General features: G+C 45.7%; 1 protein-coding gene and 1 pseudogene across 1 annotated transcript in view; one reads left to right on the top strand and one right to left on the bottom strand.

Annotated features, from left to right (window-relative positions):
- The window catches only part of LOC134489056 (zinc finger protein 91-like), a 57,206-nt gene that overhangs the window by 6,212 nt on the left and 28,636 nt on the right, over positions 1 to 22,358 (bottom strand). The window contains exon 7 of the mRNA XM_063291483.1: positions 2,887 to 2,890. Within this exon, the coding sequence (XP_063147553.1) occupies positions 2,887 to 2,890 (4 nt within the window). The remainder of the gene's footprint in view (positions 1 to 2,886; positions 2,891 to 22,358) is intronic.
- On the top strand, positions 18,685 to 21,337 carry LOC134489069 (zinc finger protein 501-like; annotated as a pseudogene).

Below are 22,358 nucleotides of genomic sequence, written 5' to 3'. Positions count from 1 at the left end.
ATCTCACATAATGGGGACACCCATCAGACAGGACTTAAACACTTAACAAAAGATTAGGGAAACATCTCCACCTTTCCTCACTGAACACATCCGATCCGGACGAAGGCAGAAAAACAAAGGAAAGCACCGGCATCGCCCATCAACCAACTCATTACAGCCTCAAGCACCCATCGAGTCCTAGCTCGAGGGTGAAGAAGAACAACGCCCGCCAACAAAGTATAAACAGGGCAACCTGTCAACGCACAAGTATTCCCATCTTTTTTCTTGCATGCGATCCGTTCTAATAAATCCTGAAATCCTTAGACTATCTAAGTGAGTCTGTGATTTATTTGGAGCGTGGCTGCCCTGACAACAGCGCTACGTACACCACCTTGACTTTCTGAAGGAAAGGGAGAATACAAATCTAATTTCCTGCTCTTACTTGAGTTGGAGGTTCAAGCACTGTTTCAGCTCCACCATAAGGAATCAACAACTTCGTTTCATTCCTCCCTGTGAGGGAGAAAGAATTTTAAAATGCATAATTAATGAAATAGGAGGAGGTATTCTACAGAAGAGAATACAAAGAGAAGCTGGGATGTCTCTGGGGAATGGGAGGACCTTGTATTACCTCCTGAGGTGTCCTGATTTGGATCTTCCTGAAAGAAACTCCTGAAAAACAGCTCCTGAGGGGGATTTGATCGATTCCTCCTTCCCTCAGCATCTCTGATCTCCACAGCAAAGGACTTGAAATAAATAATAGGAAGGAGAAAAGAAGAATTAACAGACACCCCACAACATGAAGTGGATTCTTGTTCTCTGAACACAAATTCAAAGCCCCAACGTCCAGCGGTGAGGCTGGAAAGTAAGAAAGGAACGGCTGTCCCAGATCTATCTTCTAGAATGGATAATGGAACAAGGTCCTACAAGAATGAGTGAAACATCTCTACATATCATGAATGCCAGAGAACTCTGGTAGGGAGGGGTTAAGAATTCAAACACATTGCTTGTTGTTGTAATGATTGCCTATTCTGACATACTCAGACTCACAAGTAGATACTTAATGATTTCTGATTTATTGAAAGAATAGTATGCAAATACAGAGAAAGCTGAGAATGAGCAAAAGCGCGCCAAATACAAACTAAAACCCCTCGGCTCGAAACGTAATCCCTCCCCTCGCCCGGCCGTAGCAACCACCCCCCTCCCAGGTGCTGGTAACCATCACCCACTGATCCTTGGAAAGTAACCTTGAACACATGAGATAACCCAAACACATTCCAAACTAGCAGCCAAGAGATTACACCTCTGCACAGTGGAATCCTCCTCCCAGCCACGATCAAACACGAATCAGGGAAATGACATGAGAAACGTTACGATGTACCAGGAACATTGAAACGGTGAACATGACATACTGCCCCCCAAAGCATGACATACCGCCCCCCCACAGCTAACTAAGGAGCAGGTTTCATAGGATAAGCAGCGTGGAAGCGGCGAACTAGGAGAGGGGAGTGAACATTGTGGGCAGCCACCCACTCCGGATGGGGAAAGTGCTTCCAGCGGACCACGTATTGCAGGGTGTTGCGAAGCCTGCGTGAATCAAGGATTTCCTTCACCTCGAAATGCTGTTGTCCGCCAATCATGATGGGTGCAGGAGGTGGAGACTGGACATGCCAGCGATCGGAATGGTTGTGAGGCTTGAGCAAGCTGCAATGGAAAACAGGATGTAAGCGCCTGAGATTGTGAGCCAAGTCCAATTTAAAGGTGACAGGGTTAATCATCACAACAATGGGGAAGGGACCCACAAACTTGGGAGCCAACTTTTTAGAAGGTTGAGGAGACTTAATGAACTTGGTGGAAAGGTAGACCTTGTCACCAACTTTGAAGGCAGGTTGGAGCACTCTCTTCTTATCAGCATGCAGCTTGTAGGTGGATTGAGCGTCTGCCAACGCTTGCTGAATAACCGGCCAGGAGTCAGCCAGGTGTGTCGCCCAGTCAGAAGGCGAAGAAGGCGGGGAAGTGGGTTGAGGCAAATCCGGAATGGGCACGAAATCCCGTCCAAACACAGTCCGGAAAGGGGTGTGCCCTGTGCTCTGATGCACAGCGTTGTTGTATGCCACTTCAGCAAAGGGCAGGAGATCTACCCAATTGTCCTGCTGATAGTTAACAAAAGCTCGCAAATATTGTTCCAAAGTAGCATTAAGAGCCTCTGTAGATCCGTCAGTCTCAGGATGCGACGCAGTGGAGAGCGCCTGTTTGGTGCCCAGCAGTTTCAAAAATGCCCGCCAAAACTGGGAAGTAAACTGTGTCCCGCGGTCAGTGACCAAATGGGCGGGGCATCCGTGGAGCCTGTACACGTGTACTAGGAAGAGGCGGGCTAACTGCTGAGCCGACGGGATAGAGGCACATGGAATGAAATGAGCTTGTTTAGAAAAGTAATCTTTCACAACCCAAATCACAGTTTTTCTCTGGCTTGGGGGCAATTCGACTATAAAATCCATTGAGATCTCCCACGGACGTGCGGGGCTAGCCACTGGCTGCAACAAACCATGCGGCTTTCCCCCCTTCCGTTTTGACATGGCACAGACAGGGCAAGATGCAACATAGTCTTTGACATCATGCCTCAATGTAGGCCACCAAAATTGACGTCGCACCAGGTGCAGGGTCTTTACAAAGCCAAAATGACCAGCCGTTTTATCATCATGGGACCTGAGGAGGACCTCCTTCGCAAACTGTCAGGGACATAGAGACGGCTTTGCTTCCGTGCAAAGCCTTGGTCAAAGGTAACAGTGTCTTTATTCATTTGCAACCAAGTGTCAGATTTCAGTTCGGAAAGAAACTGTTGTTGCAATTGAGAAGGGAGCGACAGCCTCCTCCCAGCCGGCGAAATTGGAGCTGAGGGGAGCTGCGCACGGGTCTGGCTGCGAGTGACAGCCTGTAGACCTAACTGTGGCTCTGTCCATACTGTACCCACCACATCTGGTACTGAGGTCGAATCCTGAGGCAGGCGGGAAAGCGCATCAACCAAGAAGTTTTTCTTACCCGGAATGAACTTCAACTTAAAATCAAAGCGGCTGAAAAACTGAGCCCAACGGATTTGTTTAGGGGTGAGTTTACGGGGCATGCTGAGCGCTTCTAGGTTTTTATGGTCCGTCCAAACCTCAAATGGACATTTGGCCCCCTCTAAAAGGTGGCGCCATGCCTCCAAAGCGGTTTTCACGGCAAAAGCTTCCTTTTCCCAAACATGCCATCGTCGTTCTGTCTCAGAAAACTTGCGGGAGAGATATGCACAGGGTTTTAGGCAGCCAGTAGCATCTGCCTGCAACAACAGCGCTCCAATGGAGAAATCGGAGGCATCCACTTGAACCACAAAAGGTTTAGTGGGATCAGGGTGTTGCAGGATAGGCTCAGCTGTGAACAGGCTTTTTAGCTTGTCAAAAGCCAGCTGGCATTCCAGTGTCCACTTAAGCACTGCCCCCGGGTTCTTCACCCGGCGTGTGTCCCCCAGACCCTTTGTTCGCAATAAGTCAGCGAGGGGTAACGCAATTTCCGCGAACCCCTGGATGAATTGGCGATAATAATTGGAAAATCCAAGGAAACTTTGGAGCTGCCTGCGGGTACGCGGGCACTCCCACTCCAGAATGGCTTGGATCTTTGCAGAGTCCATTTCAATACCTTTGTCAGATATCCTGTACCCCAAATAATCCAGTTGAGGGTCTTATGGAATTCACATTTAGATAGTTTAGCATACAGCTCAGCCTTCCTCAGTTTGCTGAGCACCTGTCTCACCAAACGCTCATGTTCTTCCATTGTTTCAGTGTAAATTAAAACATCATCCAAATAGACCAGTACCCCTTTGAACAAATGTTCATGTAACACTTCATTGATCAATTGCATAAACACCCCAGGCGCCCCTGCCAACCCAAATGGCAACACTTTGTACTGGAAAGAGCCCAGAGGGCAATTAAAGGCAGTTTTCCACTCAACCCCTTCCCGTATGCAGATACAGAAATATGCCTCCCTCAGATCCAGCTTAGAGAAGATTTTCCCCTTGGCCAGATGTGCTAACATGTCTTTTATTATTGGCAGAGGATATTTATTTAATATCGAGACCGCATTCAGTCCGCGGTAATCTGTGCGAAGTCTCAATGTCCCATCCTTCTTTGGTCGAAATAAAACGGGTGCACCCACTGGCGAATTAGCTGGCTCGATAAAGCGCCTTGCCAAATTCTTGTCCACAAACTCCCTCAGCGCTGCCAGCTCGGCTTGGGTCATAGCATAGATTTTTGGCTTGAGCAGTTGGGCATTTGGGACCAACTCTATTGCAGTCAGTCTTTCGATGGGGTGGGAGTTGGTCCGCCTCCTTTTCACCAAATACATCTGCAAAATCCTGGTATTGCTCCGGCAACCCCTCTAGTAGGCCGGCAACGAAACGCAGAGTTGCTGCCGCCGCCCTCCCCATAGCAGCTTCCACAGCGTCGTCTTCCTCAGGGGCTTGATAAAACCCATCCTTAAAAGTCAAGGTCCTATACACCCAATTTATGTGCGGGTTCTGCTGGACCAACCAAGGGATCCCCAAGATGACCAACAGGCCCCCCACTAGTGCCACAACAAACGGCAGCCCCTCGCGGTGGATACCCATTTGCAACGCTACCATGCCCGTGGAATGGGTGACTGGCTTTCCCCCCGCCGTAGTCCCGTCCAGCTGGGTAAAAATCATGGGTCGCTTTAGCGGAAATTTGGGTAGCTCCAAAGCAGCCACCACATCAGGGTGCATTAAACAACGTGAACACCCTGAGTCGATCAGCGCTCACAGCTCCACCATTTTTGTACGGGAGCCCAACTTCACCTTCACTGTCAGCGTGGGGTAGTTGCCACTCACCGAAATGTGATCGCGCCCCTCCTCAACCACCTGCCCAGGGGCGCCCCTTAAGGCAGGTGGCAGGCGTTTCCCGCCGGCTGGAACAGATTGGCTTCTCCCTCGTCTCCGAAGAAAGGGGTGTCCTCCCCCTCGGTTTCAGCCACCGCTGCTTTCATCTTCCTGGGCAGTGAGGGTGATTTCCCTGACGCTTTTCCCGGCCGCTCCTCGGTTTGTCCCTTCGGGCACGCCGCTGCTCGGTGTCCTTCCTTCCCACATCGGAGGCATTGCCCCTTTGCAAAACGGCTTTCCTTCACCTCCTGCCAGGCTGTGCGCCCCGTTCTCCCCCGGTGGCCGGGGACCTTGCCGCTCTCATCATAGCCAGTTGTTTAGGACCCTTTCTGCTTTGTGCAAACTTAGCGTGGGCTTGCTCAACGCTCCCCGCCAGTTGAATCCAGTCATACAGGGTAAAGGGATCTGCCCTTCCCAACGACCACCTCAGCAGCTCCGGTCTCAGTCCATCCTTAAACATTTCTATTAAGGTCGTTTGCGACCAATCATCGACTTTTGCAGCTAAGACTTGGAACTCTAGGGCATAATCTGCAACGGACTTCGCTCCCTGGATCAGTTCCCTCAAAGCCACCTTTGCTTTTTCCTTGGCTAGCGGGTCAGCGAAATGCAACTTGAGTGCCCATAGGAAATCTTCGAAATCTTCCAATTCCATAGCCTCCATCTCCATTAATTGGATAAACCAATCAGCTGCCCTCCCCTTGAGTTTGGTGGCCACTGCATTTATCTTAGCCCTTTCGGAAGGAAACAACCTCCCAAACTCCTCCATATAGCTTTTTGCATTGGTCAAGAAAAATGACAGCTTCGTGGGATCCCTGTCAAACTTGACAGTGAAATCCCTGTATCTTGCGCCCTGTGGGCTTCTCTTCCTTGCCTCCTGCCCAGTCCTTTTCCTGGGCACCTCCTGGGGATTTTTCTTCTTGGGGAGGGGAACTCGAAACTCTGACTCTGGGGTTTCTCTTCCCTTCTCTGTCTTTCCCCCTCCCTCTGTCTTCTAAGTGCCGTGGGGGCGATGGGGACGCACGTCTGGGACTGCGGGATGGCGAGCCCGCCCGATGCCTCCTACGATCCTTCTTCCTCATGGCAGGGGGGGGGAGAGAGAGACGGGGACGACTGTCTGGAGCGAAGCTCCCTTCCCCCTCTGCCCTGGCCCCACCACATTTTCAACATCAGGTCTTCCAGGGCTTGAATTCTAGCTTCCCACCCCTGGGACCTCTCAGGGCTCTCTGAGTCTTCTGATCCTCTCCTGTCAATTCTGACCACATTCGGGGACAGCGGATACCTCTGCTTCCCCACCGTCTTTGACGTTCCGGGTAGGTTTCTCTGTTCCTCACCCCACGTCGTCGGAACCTCTGGTGGCTCTTCCGCTTTTTTAACCACCATGGATTTCACAGCTTTCCCTTCTGCTGGGCTGGGGCTCGAAGCCTCCGATAAGTCCTCCGACTCTGGCGTGGGGGCTTTTCCCACCTTCCTTACCGTGGAATCCGGTTCCCCCGTACTCGAATACACACTTTCCCCCGAGTGAGGGGTAGGCTCAGTCATCACTAACTTAAACTCCTCACAGATTACTCTGGAAGGTTGTTAACGGAAAATTTTTTTTTGGAATTCTCAGCTTTATGTAATGATTGCCTATTCTGACAGACTCACAAGTAGATACATAATGATTTCTGATTTATTGAAAGAATAGTATGCAAATACAGAGAAAGCTGAGAATGAGCAAAAGCGCGCCAAATACAAACTAAAACCCCTCGGCTCGAAACGTAATCCCTCCCCTCGCCCGGCCGTAGCAACCACCCCCCTCCCAGGTGCTGGTAACCGTCACCCACTGATCCTTGGAAAGTAACCTTGAACACATGAGATAACCCAAACACATTCCAAACTAGCAGCCAAGAGATTACACCTCTGCACAGTGGAATCCTCCTCCCAGCCAAGATCAAACGCGAATCAGGGAAATGACATGCAAAACGTTACGATGTACCAGGAACATTGAAACGGTGAACATGACAATTGTATTCAAACCCCTTCCTCATGAAGGTCTCTCACCTGCAACTCGACCTGCTCCTTCCGCTCCTCCGCCTGGCTCAGGAGGAAGCCTTCCACCAGGGCCACCGCCTGGGAGCTGGTCTCTGCCCCACACTCACGCACCCAGCTCTCCATCTGCAGGGGCAGGAGGGCCAGGAACTGTTCCAGGACAACCAGGTCCAGCATCTGCGCTTTTGTGTGCTTTTCCGGTCTCAACCATCGACTGCAAAAGTAGTGGAGTCGGCTGCAAAGTCCTCGGGGACCCTCAGCCTCCTGATATCGGATGCTCCTGAAGTCCCAGGGCTGACCTTCTGAACGGATGGTTTCCTCCTCCAGGATCTCCTGCCCAGTTCTTGCCCAGAACTCCCCACAGCTCCCAGGCTGAACAGCAGGAGGGCCTTTTCCAGTTAATTCACTTCCTGAAGGATGTGTCTCCATTCTTTCCCTTTCCTCTAGCACAACTTCAAATGGGTCTAAGGAATCTTGTGGATCTCCAAACACCTTTTCAATCAAATTCATAGGACTGTTCCTGTAGTTGCTGGAATGGCCACAGCAGGCCATTCAGCCCTCTTTGCCCAAGAGATAATTGTCTCTGTAAAGGGGGATGTTCAGTATATCAGAAATGGAAAAGAAAATAAATACCAAGAATTAGAAAGTGGTAGGTTTAACCATTGAACAACACTGATCCCCAGGGAAGGAAAGTTTTTCTGAACTGGTATAGGTTGCAATGGCATTGAGCAGATAGGTCCTGTGCATGTTTGTGTGTTTATCTGTGTGGTGCAATATATGGGATTAACTTCCATCAAGGACTTGGAATACCCAAGAAATGCATCTCGGAGCATTCTATTTCTTTTTTCTCAGATGGAAGGGCTTGCTTAATAAATACCTAGATCTACATCTACCTACAAGAAGGATTTACACAACATTCCAAGCCCCAAACAGGTTAACAAACCATGAAAGTTCAGTTCTCATCAAATGAAATGCCAATTAAATGACCCTGCCTTAGGATGTTTAGTTCCCTTTCTTCAGGGTTTGCTTTGGAAGAGCCAAGGCACGCTATTACACGCAGGCAGGTTCACAAAACATACCCTAAGCTCAAACAGCTCCACCAGCCGCAGGGGCTGAGTTCACATAAGACACAGGGCTTGAAAGAAGGTAGCGGAGGATGACGTCCTGGTTCACTCACCCTCCTAAGACATGTTGAACTGCAGAGGATCCAACCCTCTGTTATTTTCATCCAGCACGTGGTGAGAATGGAGGCACAATCTTTTGCATCGCCTTCCTTGCGAAGCTTTTCCTCTTTCCTGCTTGAGATTTGCAATGCAAACTCTCCCCCTCCCCCTCCTTCCGGGATTTTCCCAGGAAATGGGGCGTGAAGGGCTCCCCCAGATCCCCTCCTCCTTCCTGGGGATCCTGGATATCTTCCTGGGGGGCGGGGGCAATACCGCTGGTCTGGAGCTCTGCTTTCCCCGCTGCCTGTTACGTGCATGGAAAGGGCGGCAGGGGACCATGGGATCCGAGCTCTCCCTCTCCCAGGACTCAAAAGATTGAACCTGGATGAGGACTTCGCACGTGTCTCTTCCTTCCTTCCTTCCTTCCAACGGGAAGAGGTGCCCCACTCACCCAGGGCACGTCTGAACCTCCTCCTTACAAGACTCTCTGTACAAGACTTTCCCGTATCCCTTTTATGCAACCGCCTGCGACGCTCAAAGGGTTAAAGGGAGAGAGTGCAGCGTCCTAGACAGGGAAGAGTCACTCCCTTCCCACCCTCCAGCCGCCCAATGCCGAAGCTCTTGGTGTTCCCTTCTCTGTGCAGAGGGAGCCCCCTGGTGGATTCTGTGTGCAGAGCAGGTGGGGGAAACGCAGTTCTCGGTATAGAACAGGTTGCGGGAAGGAGGCGGAGGAAACCCTTCAGAAGTGGCTGCTCTGCCTTTGGCGATGGAGGCTAGAGAAAGCCGGGAGAGAGATTAAAGCACACAGCAGGGCAAAAAACCATTCTGAAGGCAAGAAAAAACGCCAAGCTGCAGAAAGCCTTTGTTCTTTTCAAACTTGGCTGGAACTGGGATGAGCTGCTCAAGGTAAGTGCAACCTTCAACCTATTACATTTATTTGGCTATTGCTTCACTAAATTCTTTCGCTTCCAAGGACTATCCTGTAACCTCCTTGATCCTCTCCATCCAATTGCCCTCTTGCCTTCCCCTTCATCTCCTTTCTTCATCCAGGCTAGGCATAATCCTGTTTTTCTAGTTGCTCGTTTATTCCCTCAGTTTCTGCAGACTGACCACCGCTTGAGAACTGGAGACCCTTCTTGGGCTTTCTGGTTTCAGCCAATTTAGCATCTTTGTCCCCAGTGGGCACAACCACCACGGGAGGCAACCGCAGAATGCATTTCAGCAACAATGGCATAGGTCGATGGAGTCCAAGTCCCAAGGGAATGGCCCCTTTAGTGCACCTCTCAGTTCCAGCACATGCTGTCTTTGTTTTCTGCTCTTTCTGCCTTCTTGGCCCTTGGGACTATAAATGAGCATCATTGGCTTATTGATAATGAGCCCCTGCACCTTTCACTAAGCCCACTGAGTCTGGTTGTGCACCCATGGACTTTCGGAAACAAACCGTGAGGCTCTGTGTCCTGAAGCGGCTACTACAAAGGCGTCTTGTTGCCCTCCGATTTTATGGAGGCTCTTTGTTGTCTGCCACTTTTCCTGGTTTGAAGTGTGTGTGAGTGCTATTTTCATGCCATATGGAAGAACCTCTCTCCTCTGCCACTGTAAAACAGCTGGTGACTGTAAGTGAGAAGTGCTCACCTTGGTTTGTCTGCTTTCCCAGCTGCCTGGGAGGGATTGAAGACTGTCCATGCCCCAGCGGGCTGTGCTTGTTGGGACTTGGGTGAAAGAGCGTGTGTCCTCCTTAACTTGGGACTCTTCCCTCTCCTTCTCCTTCTCCTCCTTCCCTTTACTATTGAATACATGGGGAAAGCAATGGGGAAAGCATGTTTTTTTTAAATTGTAGGAAACTAATGAACGTCATGGAAAACTTTTGTGTCGTGCTTAGGAAAGTGTGTTCAGGAAAGTGTGTGAACTCATCAGTTGCAAGCTCCAAAACTGGGAAGTCCTGTGCTGTGTTGTGTTGCTTGTGAGTAAGTGGCTAGGTGCCTGCTGTCTCTCGTGAACAGCTTCAGCGCTCAGAAGGCGGAGGGTTTTGTTGGTGGCATCTAGCTTTGTGTTCCTTGTTTTCTTGCCCTGACTCCAAGCTGAGGCTCTTTGCCCCATCCGACGTCTCCACTTCAGCCAATTCACCACAACTCTGGGAGGCAAGCTGTTCCACTGCTTAATAGTTCTCACTGTCAGGAAATTCCTCCTTGTTTCCAGGTTGGATTTCCCTCTCACAAGCTTCCACCCACTGAGAATAAATCGATGCCTTTTCCCCTGTGGCAGCCCTTCAAGTATTGGAAGACTGTATCATGTCTTCCCTCAGTCTTCTCTTCGTTAAGCTAAAGATCCCTAGTTCCTTTAGTCTTCTTCATAGGTTTTAGTCTCCAGACCCCTTATCATCTTTGTTGTCTTCTCTGGGGGGACAATTGATAGACTGCCTCCACATGGTGTCCCTGGGCCTCCAAAGACTTTTGGAGAGGCTAAGTGGCCTATCATATACGAGGCAGCCAGATAAACCTGTGGATCTCCTGGGTAGGGCACATCTCTGTTTGTCATCTTCACTATGTTACAGGGAAATAACAAAGGCTCTTTTCAGGGCCAATTCACAAGAAAACTTGGACCTCGTATCAGGATTTGCCAGATTAATATTGAGGGCATTAGTAGGGCTAAATGCCAAATCCTGGAGAAAGTTTTAACAGATTATGATGTAGACATGCTTTGCTGATTTCCTGATGGCAACTGATGCTGCAAAAGACTATATTTTGTAATCTTAATGTTTGTTTTTAGCTATAATTGCCCTATGACCAATGTACATTTTCTGTATACTTTTTTTATATTCCCAATTTTTAAAATATATTTGTAATATGTATGATGTGCTGCCATATGATCAATCAATCAATCAATCAATGTCTTCTCTGAACCCTTTCTAGGATCTTAGCGTCTTCTTTTGTATTGTGGTGACTGGATGCAGTATTCCAATTGTGGCCTCACCACTGTGGTATATAGTGTGCTACTATCACTTCCTGTGATCTTGATCCTATCCCTGTGTTGATGCTCCCCAGGACTGCGTTGGCTTTTTTGGCAGTTGCAGCGCACTGCTGACCCTCTTAAGCGGTGGTCCACCAGGACACCTACAGTAGATCTCTCTCATAGGCACTACTGTTGAGCCAGGTACTCCCTATCTTGTACTTGTGCACCTGGTTTTTCCTGCCTAAGTGTAGGACCTTACATTTCACACCACTGAACTTCATCTTGTTGGGATAGGGCCCAATGCTCAAGTCTGCCAAGATCCTTCTGAATCTTGATTTATCTTCTGAAGTGTTAGCAAAATAGAATCCACCAGGGGGCTCCCTCTGCAGCTTCAGCATTGGGCCACTGGAGGGCAAATGCCACAGGTGGCTTCCAGAGGCAAGTGAGAAGGGAGTAACATCACTAAGTCTTGCCTCTCTAGGATGATGCACTCTCTCACTTTAACCCATTGTGCTTCGGAGGAGGTTACAAAGGCAGCAGGAAAGACTTGCAGGGAAGAGACCCAGACTGTGTCCCTGGGTGAGTGGGGAGCCTCTTCCTGTGCAAAGGGAGGCAGAGGATACTCACGCTGGAGAAGGAAGAGATACCTGCAAAGTCCTAATCCAGGTTCAATCTTCTGAGTCCTGGGAGGGGGAGAGCCCAGATCCCATATTCCCCTGCCACCCCTTTCCATGCACATAACAGCCAGGGGGAAAGAAGAGCTCCAGACCAGCTGTGTTGCCCCCAGCAACAAATCCAGGATGCCCAGGAAGGAGGAGGGGATCTGGGGGAGCCCTTTACTCCTCATTTCATGGGAAAAGCCCCTGAGTGGGGGAGGGGGAGAGTTTGCATTGCAAATCTCAAGCAGGAAAGAAGAAAAGCTTTGCAAGGAAGGAGATGCAAAAGATTGTGCCTCCATTCTCACCATGTGCTGGATGAGGCTAAAAGGGGGTTGGATCCTCTGCAGTTCAACATGTCTTAGGAGGGTGAGTGAACCAGGACGTCATCCTACGCTACCTTCTTTCAAGCCCTGTGTCTTATGTGAACTCAGCCCCTGCGGCTGGTGGAGCTGTCTGGGCTTAGGGCATGTTGTGTGAACCTGCCTGCGTGTAATAGCATGCCTTGGCTCTTCCAAAGCAAACCCTGAAGAAAGGGAACTGGAACATCCTAAGGCAGGGTCATTTAATTGGCATTTCACTTTATGTGAACTGAACTTTCATGGTTTGTTAACCTGTTTGGGGTTTGACCTATCTGCTCAATGCCCCTGCAATCCTGTACCGGCTCAGAAAAATACTTCCTTTCATGGGGATGAGTGTTGTTCAATGGTTAGATCTACCACTTTCTAATTCTTGGTATTGATTTTCTTTTCTATTTCTGATACACTGAACATCTTCACTTATGGACAAAATTATCTCTCGGGCAAAGAGGGCTGAATGGCCTGCTGTGGCCATTTCTGCGGCTACAGGAACAGTCCTATGAATGTGAATGAAAATGTGCTTGGAGATCCACAAGATTCCTTGGACTCATTTGGAGTTGCCTTACAGGACAGAGAAAGAATGGAGACCCAACCTTCAGGAAGTGCATTAACTGGAAAAGGCCCTTCTGCTGTTCAGCCTGGCAGGTGTGGGAAGAACTGGGCAGGAGATCCTGGAGGAGGAAACCATCTGTTCAGAAGGTCAGCCCTGGGACTTCAGGAGCATCCGGTATCAGGAGGCTGAGGGTCCCCGAGGACTTTGCAGCTGACTCCACTACGTTTGCAGTCGATGGTTGAGACCGGAAAAGCACACAAAAGCCCAGATGCTGGACCTGGTTGTCCTGAAGCAGTTCCTGGCCCTCCTGCCCCTGCAGATGGAGAGCTGGGTGCGGGAGTGCGAGGCAGAGACCAGCTTTCTGCTCCACACTCCCGCACCCAGAGAGACCTTCATGTTGGGAGCCTGGAAGGGGTTTGAATGGAATAAACAATGATAACCCCTCCCTACCAGAGTTCTCTGGCATTCATAATATGTGCAGATGTTTCACTCGTTCTTGTAGGACCTTGTTCCGCTATCCATTCTAGAAGATAGATTTGGGATAGCCGCTCCTTTCTTACTTTTCAGCCTCACCGCTGGACATTTGGGCTTCAAAGTTGTGTTCAGAGAACAAGAATCCACTTCATGTTGTGTGGTGTCTGTTAATTATTCTTCTTTTCTCCTGCCTACTCTTTCAAGCCCTTTGCTGTGGAGATCAGAGATGCTGAGGGAAGGAGGAATCGATCAAGTCCCCCTCAGGAGCTGTTTTTCAGGAGTTTCTCTCAGGAAGATCCAAATCAGGACACCTCAGGAGGTAATACAAGCTCCTCCCATTCCCCAGAGAGATCCCAGCTGTCTCATCTTTTCTATGTCTTCTCTTCTGTAGAATACCTCCTCCTATTTCGTTAATCATGCATTTTAAAATTCTGTCTCCCTCACAGGGAAGAATAGAATGAAGTTGACTGTTCCCTATGGTGGAGCTGGAACAGTGCTTGAACCTCCAACTCCAGTAAGAGCAGGAAATTAGATTTGTATTCTCCCTTTCCTTCAGAAAGTCAAGGTGGTGTACGTAGCACTGTCCCCTTCCATTTTTCCCTCTTGTTTTGGCTGGGTTAGTTTTGTGTTCCTGAGCAACCTGGAATGGGGAATAGAAGATTCTAGTTGCTCTCAGTCAGCTTAGGCTCCTCTGAAGTCTGTTGTTGGGATACAATGGGTTGTAATTTCTATACTGAGATTCTTAGTAGAAACTTTTTTTTAAAGACCACTATTTAGCTCTCTTTCTGATACTTACTCTTTTACTATTAGCTTACAATAACTAATTTTTTTAAAAGTCCTTCAAGAGATAGGAATAACATTATCACAGCAGTAGCAACTGCGAACCAGAGACCCATTGTTTTTCTAATTCTTTGACTTGGAATTGTGCAAGGCTGCTCAAAAGAACGAAATACTCACACTAGTATATGACCATTTTTAAAAAGCCTTGTTTACAACCAGTGATAAGAAAAATAAGCCTATGAGATTAAAAGATAAGGCAGACTATTAAAATCCAATGAAGATGGCCAGATAGAATAGTTTCTAAGTAAAAATTGTTCTGAAAGAGCACCGATTCAAGGTACTTGGCTTGAAAAGTAATTTCTAATCCTCTGATCTGTGCTTGGATTTGGAGGCTGAGGCTGCAAAATGCAAAGGCCGCAAAGGCTCGGAATTGTCCTTCCCAGGAAATTTTCTCCGCCTTTTTATCTCCCGTTCAGCCAATGGGTTGGACTACTAGCAGCTTCCTTGCAATCTGAGGAGGAGCAGAAACTGGGTTGTCTCTCTCTGGACATGGATGGCAGCCCACACAAATCCCTGGCTGAGCTCTCCCAGCACTTTCATGCAGGTGTCGAGCATGGACAGAATTGCTCCTTCTGGGGACACCACAAGCCATTTGCTGCAATGCTAGAAAGAATCCCCCACCCATTTCCTTCTGCAAACAGAGGAAGGATTGGAGTCACTGATAGGTGGGTTTCCAAGGCCCATCTGCCAGTTGATTCTCTCCAGACACTAGGAGTCTTTTGATGATGGATGGATGGATGGATCGATCTAGAAGGAAAGTGGGCTTACTTTCACTGAATGGCACAAAGTCCTGCAGAATCAATCAAGTTGATAAAAGCTGCCTGAATTTGGGAATTGTGAACAATAGGACAGATCTTGCAAATCCTCCTGGGCCTGCTCTGTTCTCTTTTTTCTTCTGCAGGAGGGCCTTGTGTCCTTCGAGGAGGTGGCTGTGTGTTTCTCCGAGGAGGAGTGGTCTCAGCTGGATCCTCACCAAAAAGCGCTGCAGTGGGAAGTCACGCTGGAAAATTGTAGGAACGTGGCCTCTCTGGGTAAGGGTTTGCTACTCTCCAATCAGAGGATTCAGGAAGACATTTTGTAGTGAGATGCCATCAACTTTTTTTTATTGTTGTTGTAATCTTATTAAAGAATTTTTATCAGAGTAAAACCAATACAAGTTTTGAAGGGGAGATCAAAAAATAAAGTAATAAGTGAATAAGAAAGAAGTATAAAGAGAAAATGAAAAAATAAAAAGTAATAAAGAAGTAGCTTCCGATCTTCTTAACAGCAGTTCTAAATGCAGTTATATTTTAGCCTATCTCTCTCTAAGGTAACATCCTAGTTATCCTTTCTTATCTTCAAACCCATTGATCTCAAGTTTATTTTGTTCTCTTTTCAGCAAAAAGTCCATAAGGGGTTTCCAGGCCCTAATAAGTGTAGATATTGTCCCGTCTCTAATCAAGCAAGTCAATTTGGCCATCTCTGCAAATTCTGTCATCTTCACCAACCATTCCTGTGTTGTAGGTATTTCAGAGTCCTTTCATCTTTGTGCATATAATAGTCTTGCTGCAGTTACCATATACAGAAACAATCTTCCATGACTCTTTTCCAGCTGTCTATCCATGAGTCCCAACAGAAAGTGTTCTGGTTTCAGTTGGATATTGATCTTTAAAATTCTCTGTATCACTGTATTTATTCGAATCCAACATTTTCTAGCTTTCTTACAAGTCCACCAAACATGATAAAATGACCCTTCATGTTATCCACATTTCCAAAATAAATTGAAGTACCTTTATACATTTCTGGTAATTTTTCTGGTGTCAAATACCAACGGTACATGACTTTATAAAAGTTCTCTTTTAGATTATAACGTAACGTGAATTTCAGTCATTTCAACCCCACATGTTCCGATTGCTCCATCTGTATATTATGACCAAAATTCTTGCCCATTTTATCATACATGTTTTAACCTGTTTATACAATTTAGCAATTACATGTTCATCATTTATATATAATTCAGGTTCAAATTCTGCCTTATGTTGTTCAATACCATAGGTCCTTTTATCTACCTTGAACTGCCATTCCTTGAACGGTCATTCCTAATAGAAACCGACACTTCTGATGTCGTCTAGTGGTTAAGGCAACGGGCTAGGAACCAGGAGACTGAGAGTTCTAGTCCCGCCTTAGGCATGAAAGCCGGCTGGGTGACCTTGGGCCAGTCACTCCCTCTCAGCCCAACTCTCCTTACAGGGCTGCTGTTGTGGGGAAAATAGGAGGAGGAAGGAGTATTAGGTATGTTTGCCACCTTGAGTTATTTATAAAAATAATAAAGGCGGGATGGAAAATAAATAAAAATAAATTAAAAAATAAACCTTTCTGATAACTGTAAATATGAAAAACATTGACAACTATTTCCCTCTGCCGTCAATTGCTCTCTCGACGTCATTTTGTATTCCCCTTGCTCATGTTCTAATAGCTCTCAACGTGTTATCGATTAGTCTTTGCCTGCTGCGGCTCTTCCATAAAATGTTTCTTGTGCCAAGAACCATAAAGGGTTTTTTCGGGCCCAGTCTGGGTTTGTATCTCTGCTATATTCTCAATATGGCACTTCTAGCATTTTAAAATCTACATTAATCATAACTTTATCGTACCACAAATATCCATGCCATCCAAACCTCGGGACATGCTGATCAACATCTAAAATTCTCTTATTTCTCAGCAACACCCACATCCAAACCAAACGAAACAGCAGGCTGCAGTGTACAGTTTCAAATCAGGCAGACCGAATCCTCCTCTTTTCTTTGCATCTTGGACAATTTTATATTTAACCTGTGGCTTTTTTCCGTACAAACCTAGATCTCTCTTTCTGCCATTGCTTAAATGGTACATCAGTTGTCAAAATAGGTACTGTTTGAAACAAAAACATCATTCTAGGCAAAACATTCATTTTTATCACAGAAATTCTCCGCAACAGTGAAGGTTTATTTATTTATTTATTATTCAAATTTCTATCACTGCCCATCTCCCCCCAAAGAGGGGGACTCTGGGTGGTTTACAATAAAACTCCCATTTTAACATATCCTTCTTAATTTCATTCCATATCTTAATTTTTTTGTGTGTGTCAGAAGAATCTACCAAGGAGTTCTGTACTGAAAGGATTTGCCGGTGACGTCACAGTTGCCCGGTAAACGCCCTACGAGGCTCCTTTCATGTCCCTGTTATTTTTCCCACCAAAGTGGTACCTTTTTAAATTTATTTAATTTATTTATTATTTAAATTTAATTACTGCCCATCACGCCCAAAAGAGGATTTATCTACTTGCATTTACATGCTTTCAAACTGCTAGGTTAACAGGAACTGGGACTAGTTGACAGGAGCTCACCCCGTCACGTGGCTTGCGCTCTCGGATTTTGAACTGCTGAGGTGCCAACCGTAATGGTCCTCTGGCTCAGCGTCTTAACCACTGAGCCACCGCGGGCCCTTTTAACATAATTATTTTGAAATAACATGCAGTTCATATTGATCATAGTTATACCCAAGTATTTTACTTTTTTCTCAATCTTAAAACCTGTTGTTCCCATCAATTCTACTTGATCTTCCATTTTCATATTTTTTGTTAACATCTTTGTCTTTTGATTATTGATCTTAAAACCCACTAAAATGCCCAATTTCTTTAATTTTTCATTAGTATTTCTATTCCCTCCAAAGAATCTTCCAAAATTACCACCAAATCCTCAGCAAATGCCCTCAGCAGTGGGGCAAAGGGCATCCTTACCTTGTCCCTTTTTGTATCTCACAAGATTTGGTTAATGCTCCATTAACAATTTTTTGTGCTTTTTGCAAAGTGTAGATCGATTTCACCCATGTAATAAAATTCTGTCTGAAGTCATATCTTCCAAAATTTTAAACAAGAAAGTCCAGTTCTAAGATCACTGTGCCGTTTCTTTTTCATTATGTGGTTCTAATATTCCAAAATCTTCCACATATTTCTAATGTTACCTCTTAACTGTCTCTTAGGTCAATGGCTTTCTGCTTAGATGCACCCTGTGCCATCTCTCATCTGGTGAATTTTTCCAGTTCAATTTAAAGATATCAGTGACGAACAAACTCCTTGGCTTGAGGAGATGCAGAACTCCATCACATTGATTTCAGCATTTTGGGCCCTGATGCTTTCCTGTCAGTCCTTTGAAGGATTGTTATTTATTCAGGCACTTGGATTAGTGACATGTCTTCCTTTTCATTTCTATCCTGAGCCTAGGGAATACGGGCAAAATGGTGCTGTTTTTCCATTGCAAACGTGCTGTTTAGGGTTAATAGAAGAAATCTAGGTTTTTTTCTCTCCAACCGTGTGATTTTGGCAAGAAAAAAAGAAACACAAATGGAAGGTAGTTTGGCTAGGAAGAAAAGGATGAGTTTCAAAATTGATTTAGTTCCCATAGGTCTCTGCTGGAATCGGACCCCCTCCAATAAATGTTAGGTTTTTCTCCTAATACCTCTTTGGATGTTCCCCTGATTCTTCCTTAACTCTGAGCTGACTCTGGGTGAGATTTGAATAAGTACGGATAATTATAAACAAAAAGGATGCTTTAGATGTTTTAAAGCTTTTATGCCTCATAAATATAGAAATTATCATTTGCATACCATGCCACTGTAAGCATGAATAACGGTAATATATTGGAATTTGGCAAAATTTCAGAAGGAAATGCATATGACCACTACAGTTTAATTTTTTTCCCTAACCTTGCTTTCATTTTCATTTTTCTTTTCTTTTGAAGGTACTATTGGGCAGGAGAATAAAGATTTCAGTGAACCATCCCAAATGATCAGGCAGGGAGATGGGACGGAGAAGCCTGCAATTCAAGTGGACCTAGGAAGGCATGAGAGAAACCAATCAAATAATTGGAATACGGAAAGCTCATCTTCCATCGAGGCTCAGATGCCAGACTTTCTCGACCAGCAAGGAAAAATAAAGAAAAAATATATTGGGAAAAGTTTAAGACTATTCAAAGACAAATTAGATGTAAATGAACACTATCCAACCCAAACCAAAGATTATATATGCCAAGACAATGGAAAAAATTACAATTGGACTTTCACTCTTTCTCGTGAAAACGGGTCCCTTACATATGGTAAAAAGATCCACCCAGAGGAGAAGCCATATAAGTGCACGGAGTGTGGAAAGTCGTTTACTTGTAGGAATAAACTTACTCTCCATAAATGGATCCACACAGTAGAGAAGCCATATAAATGCACTGAGTGTGGAAAGGGCTTTGCTCAGAAGTATAATTTTAATTCCCATAAAAGGATCCACACTGGGGAGAAGCCATCTCAATGTATGGAGTGTGGAAAGACCTTTATTCACAGCGGCCAACTTACTTGCCATAAAAGGATCCACACAGGGGAGAAGCCATATTAATGCATGGAGTGTGGGAAGGGCTTTAGCCAACTCAGAAATCTTACTTCCCATAAAAGGATCCACACGGGAGAAGCCATATAAATGCATAGAGTGTGAAAAGACCTTAATTCAGAGTGGTCAACTTACTCTCCATAAAAGGATCCACAAAGGGGAGAAGCCATATAAATGCATGGAGTGCGGAAAAGGCTTCAGCCGACTGAGTAATCTTACTTCCCATAAAAGGATCCACACAGGGGAGAAGCCATATAAATGCATGGACTGTGGAAAGACCTTTATTCAGAGCGGTCAACTTACTCACCATAAAAGGATCCACACAGGAGAGAAGTCATATAAATGCAGAGAGTGTGGAAAGGGCTTCAGTGAAAATGGGTCCCTTATGAGACATAAAAGGATCCACACAGGGGAGAAACCATATAAATGTGCAGAGTGTGGAAAGAGCTTCAGAACAAGTGGTTACCTTACTTACCATAAAAGGATCCACACAGAAAAGAAACCAGGTAAATGTTTGGGGGGCATATAGAGCTTCAGGACAAACAGTAACCTAATTTCCCATGCACTGATCTGTTTGGGTGAGAATCCATGTAAATTCTAGATTTAATTGGTTAAATTTATTCCATTCCTATTTATATTGACTAGGAAAGCAAGTGTTTTCCTCACAACTGGCAGCCCCCGAGAGATTAATTTACCAAGGAAAATAAAAGCAGTGGGTACATGCTTTTTCAATTATGAACTGGATTTTTGAAGGTACTCTCATTTGAAGGTGGCAAATGCTATTGCCCATCAATAAGAGGATTTTTTTTTGTTAAGTTTACTTTGATTCCTGTTTCTATTTGGGACTCAATTCCAAGCAAATAGCCATTTTTGGCATCTCAGACTCTGGGCTATGCGGTTTTTTAAAGATGTCTTTATTGCATTTTTAGAAGTGAGCTTCCTGCTCCCGAATTGTTTGTTCTTTCCACTTGAACATGGTTCTGGGAGGTACGTGAACAGGCAGACATTTAACAGGTGCTGCCTCCTAAAGCAGCAGAAGTAGCTGCATCTCCCTGATGCATCTCTTCAGGACAAAGCTTTATTAGTGTTGCTTCCATTATAGCAGACATACAGATAGAAATTCAGCTGATTCAGACACTTCCCGGAGTTTAAACTTTCCTTCTTTTGCCCAGTCTTCTTACAGTTGTTTCCCCCTCCCCTTCTCATTCCTTGATACACTCACAGTTTATCAGAGGACCCTACAATTTTCTTTCCTAACAAAAAGTTGGAAATGTCGCAGCAGGGAGATTCTGGGGTCTGGAGCAGTATTATAATCGAAAGGGAACTCAAGTTCCATCAAAGTGTACAGAGAGAGAGGGAATGTGATACTGAATTGTCCCATTGAATAATTGTGGTATTGAATTAAAACTGGCAACTAAGAGGATTTGTCCTTTGAATTTTTCATGACTTTCTTTTCTTTTTTCTTTTCTGTTCTGTTCTGTTCTGTTCTTTTGTCTCAAGTTAGGAATAATCAGGAGAATGAGAATGAAAGTGACTCCAGTGTGCTGATGTTGCAAACGATGAAGCAAGAAGGGAGATATTTGGAAATCAGTGGGGACCAAAATAAAATCCTATGATATTAAGAAAAGCTATTTAAGAGAACTACAGTTCCTCCTGACCAAACATCCAGAAATGAGAAGGGGTGTTGCCCCTGAGATGTGAAGATACCAAAACATAATCAGACTTACATCCACGGTGTAGAACCGAGTCAACCAGCATGAATGCCAAAGCGTGGAACCTTTTTCAGTCAAAGGCCTCTCCTTAAGTGAGAGAATTGCCACATACATATCAATGTCTAGTGTGTGGAAAGAGCTTCAGGATGAAGAATTCCTCTCACAAAAGGAGCCAGAATGAGGCGAAGCCCCAAAATGCACATGCAAAACACTTTCCAGCATTAAGGCCATCTTTTGCCTTTCGAGGGTGTGATGAGGGCTAAGCAAAAGTCTAAATTTGATTGAAATAAAATCAAATATCAATGGTGTGTTTACTTTCCAGGCATGTACTAAATTCTCTTCAGTTGCATTAAAAATTAGTAACACATGAACATTTTTGGAAGGTTTTGGATGGGGGGCATACTTCAGGGATTCAGAGGCTCCTGCTGGTTTGAAGCTGTTTATTCAGCTACTGCTCATTGATGGTTCTGGGTCAAACTGGAGAATAAAGAATGGGCTGAAAGGACAGAGAAGCTAACTCCATTCTTTTTAAATTGCTTTTTTGCCAGTTTTTCTCCTCCATTTAAATTTTTTCTTTCCCTAACTGTAGCTAAATCTGTTTTTCTCTTGCATTGTCACCTCCAAATGGAGACGAATCTGTTCAAACCAGTGGAGTCTTCAGCTCTATGGGCTAGAAGAAAAATTACACTTTTTCTCTGTTCACGATCTGAAGATATTCCGGTTGCCTTAAATTCTCCAGAGGTCTTAAGGTTCCTACTCATATTTCCTGAGGCATATTCCCTGCTTGACCCCTAAGTAAAACAGATTTTATTTTTGCATTTATTTGTTGTTGTTTATTCGTTTAGTCGCTTCCGACTCTTCATGACTTCATGGACCAGCCCACGCCAGAGCTTCCTGTCGGTCGTCAACACCCCCAGCTCCCCCAGGGACGAGTCCGTCACCTCTAGAATATCATCCATCCACCTTGCCCTTGGTCGGCCCCTCTTCCTTTTGCCCTCCACTCTCCCTAGCATCAGCATCTTCTCCCGGGCGTCCTGTCTTCTCATTATGTGGCCAAAGTATTTCAGTTTTGCCTTTAATATCATTTCCTCAAGTGAGCAGTCTGGCTTGATTTCCTGGAGGATGGACTGGTTTGATCTTCTTGCAGTCCAAGGCACTCTCAGAATTTTCCTCCAACACCACAGTTCAAAAGCATCGATCTTCCTTTGCTCAGCCTTCCTTATGGTCCAGCTCTCGCAGCCATATGTTACTACGGGGAACACCATTGCTTTAACTATGCGGACCTTTGTTGTCAGTGTGATGTCTCTGCTCTTAACTATTTTATCGAGATTTGTC

Source organism: Candoia aspera, chromosome 2, assembly GCF_035149785.1.
Source record: "Candoia aspera isolate rCanAsp1 chromosome 2, rCanAsp1.hap2, whole genome shotgun sequence".
Classification (NCBI taxonomy): Eukaryota; Metazoa; Chordata; class Lepidosauria; order Squamata; family Boidae; genus Candoia; species Candoia aspera.
This window is presented reverse-complemented; position numbering and strand designations above follow the sequence as displayed.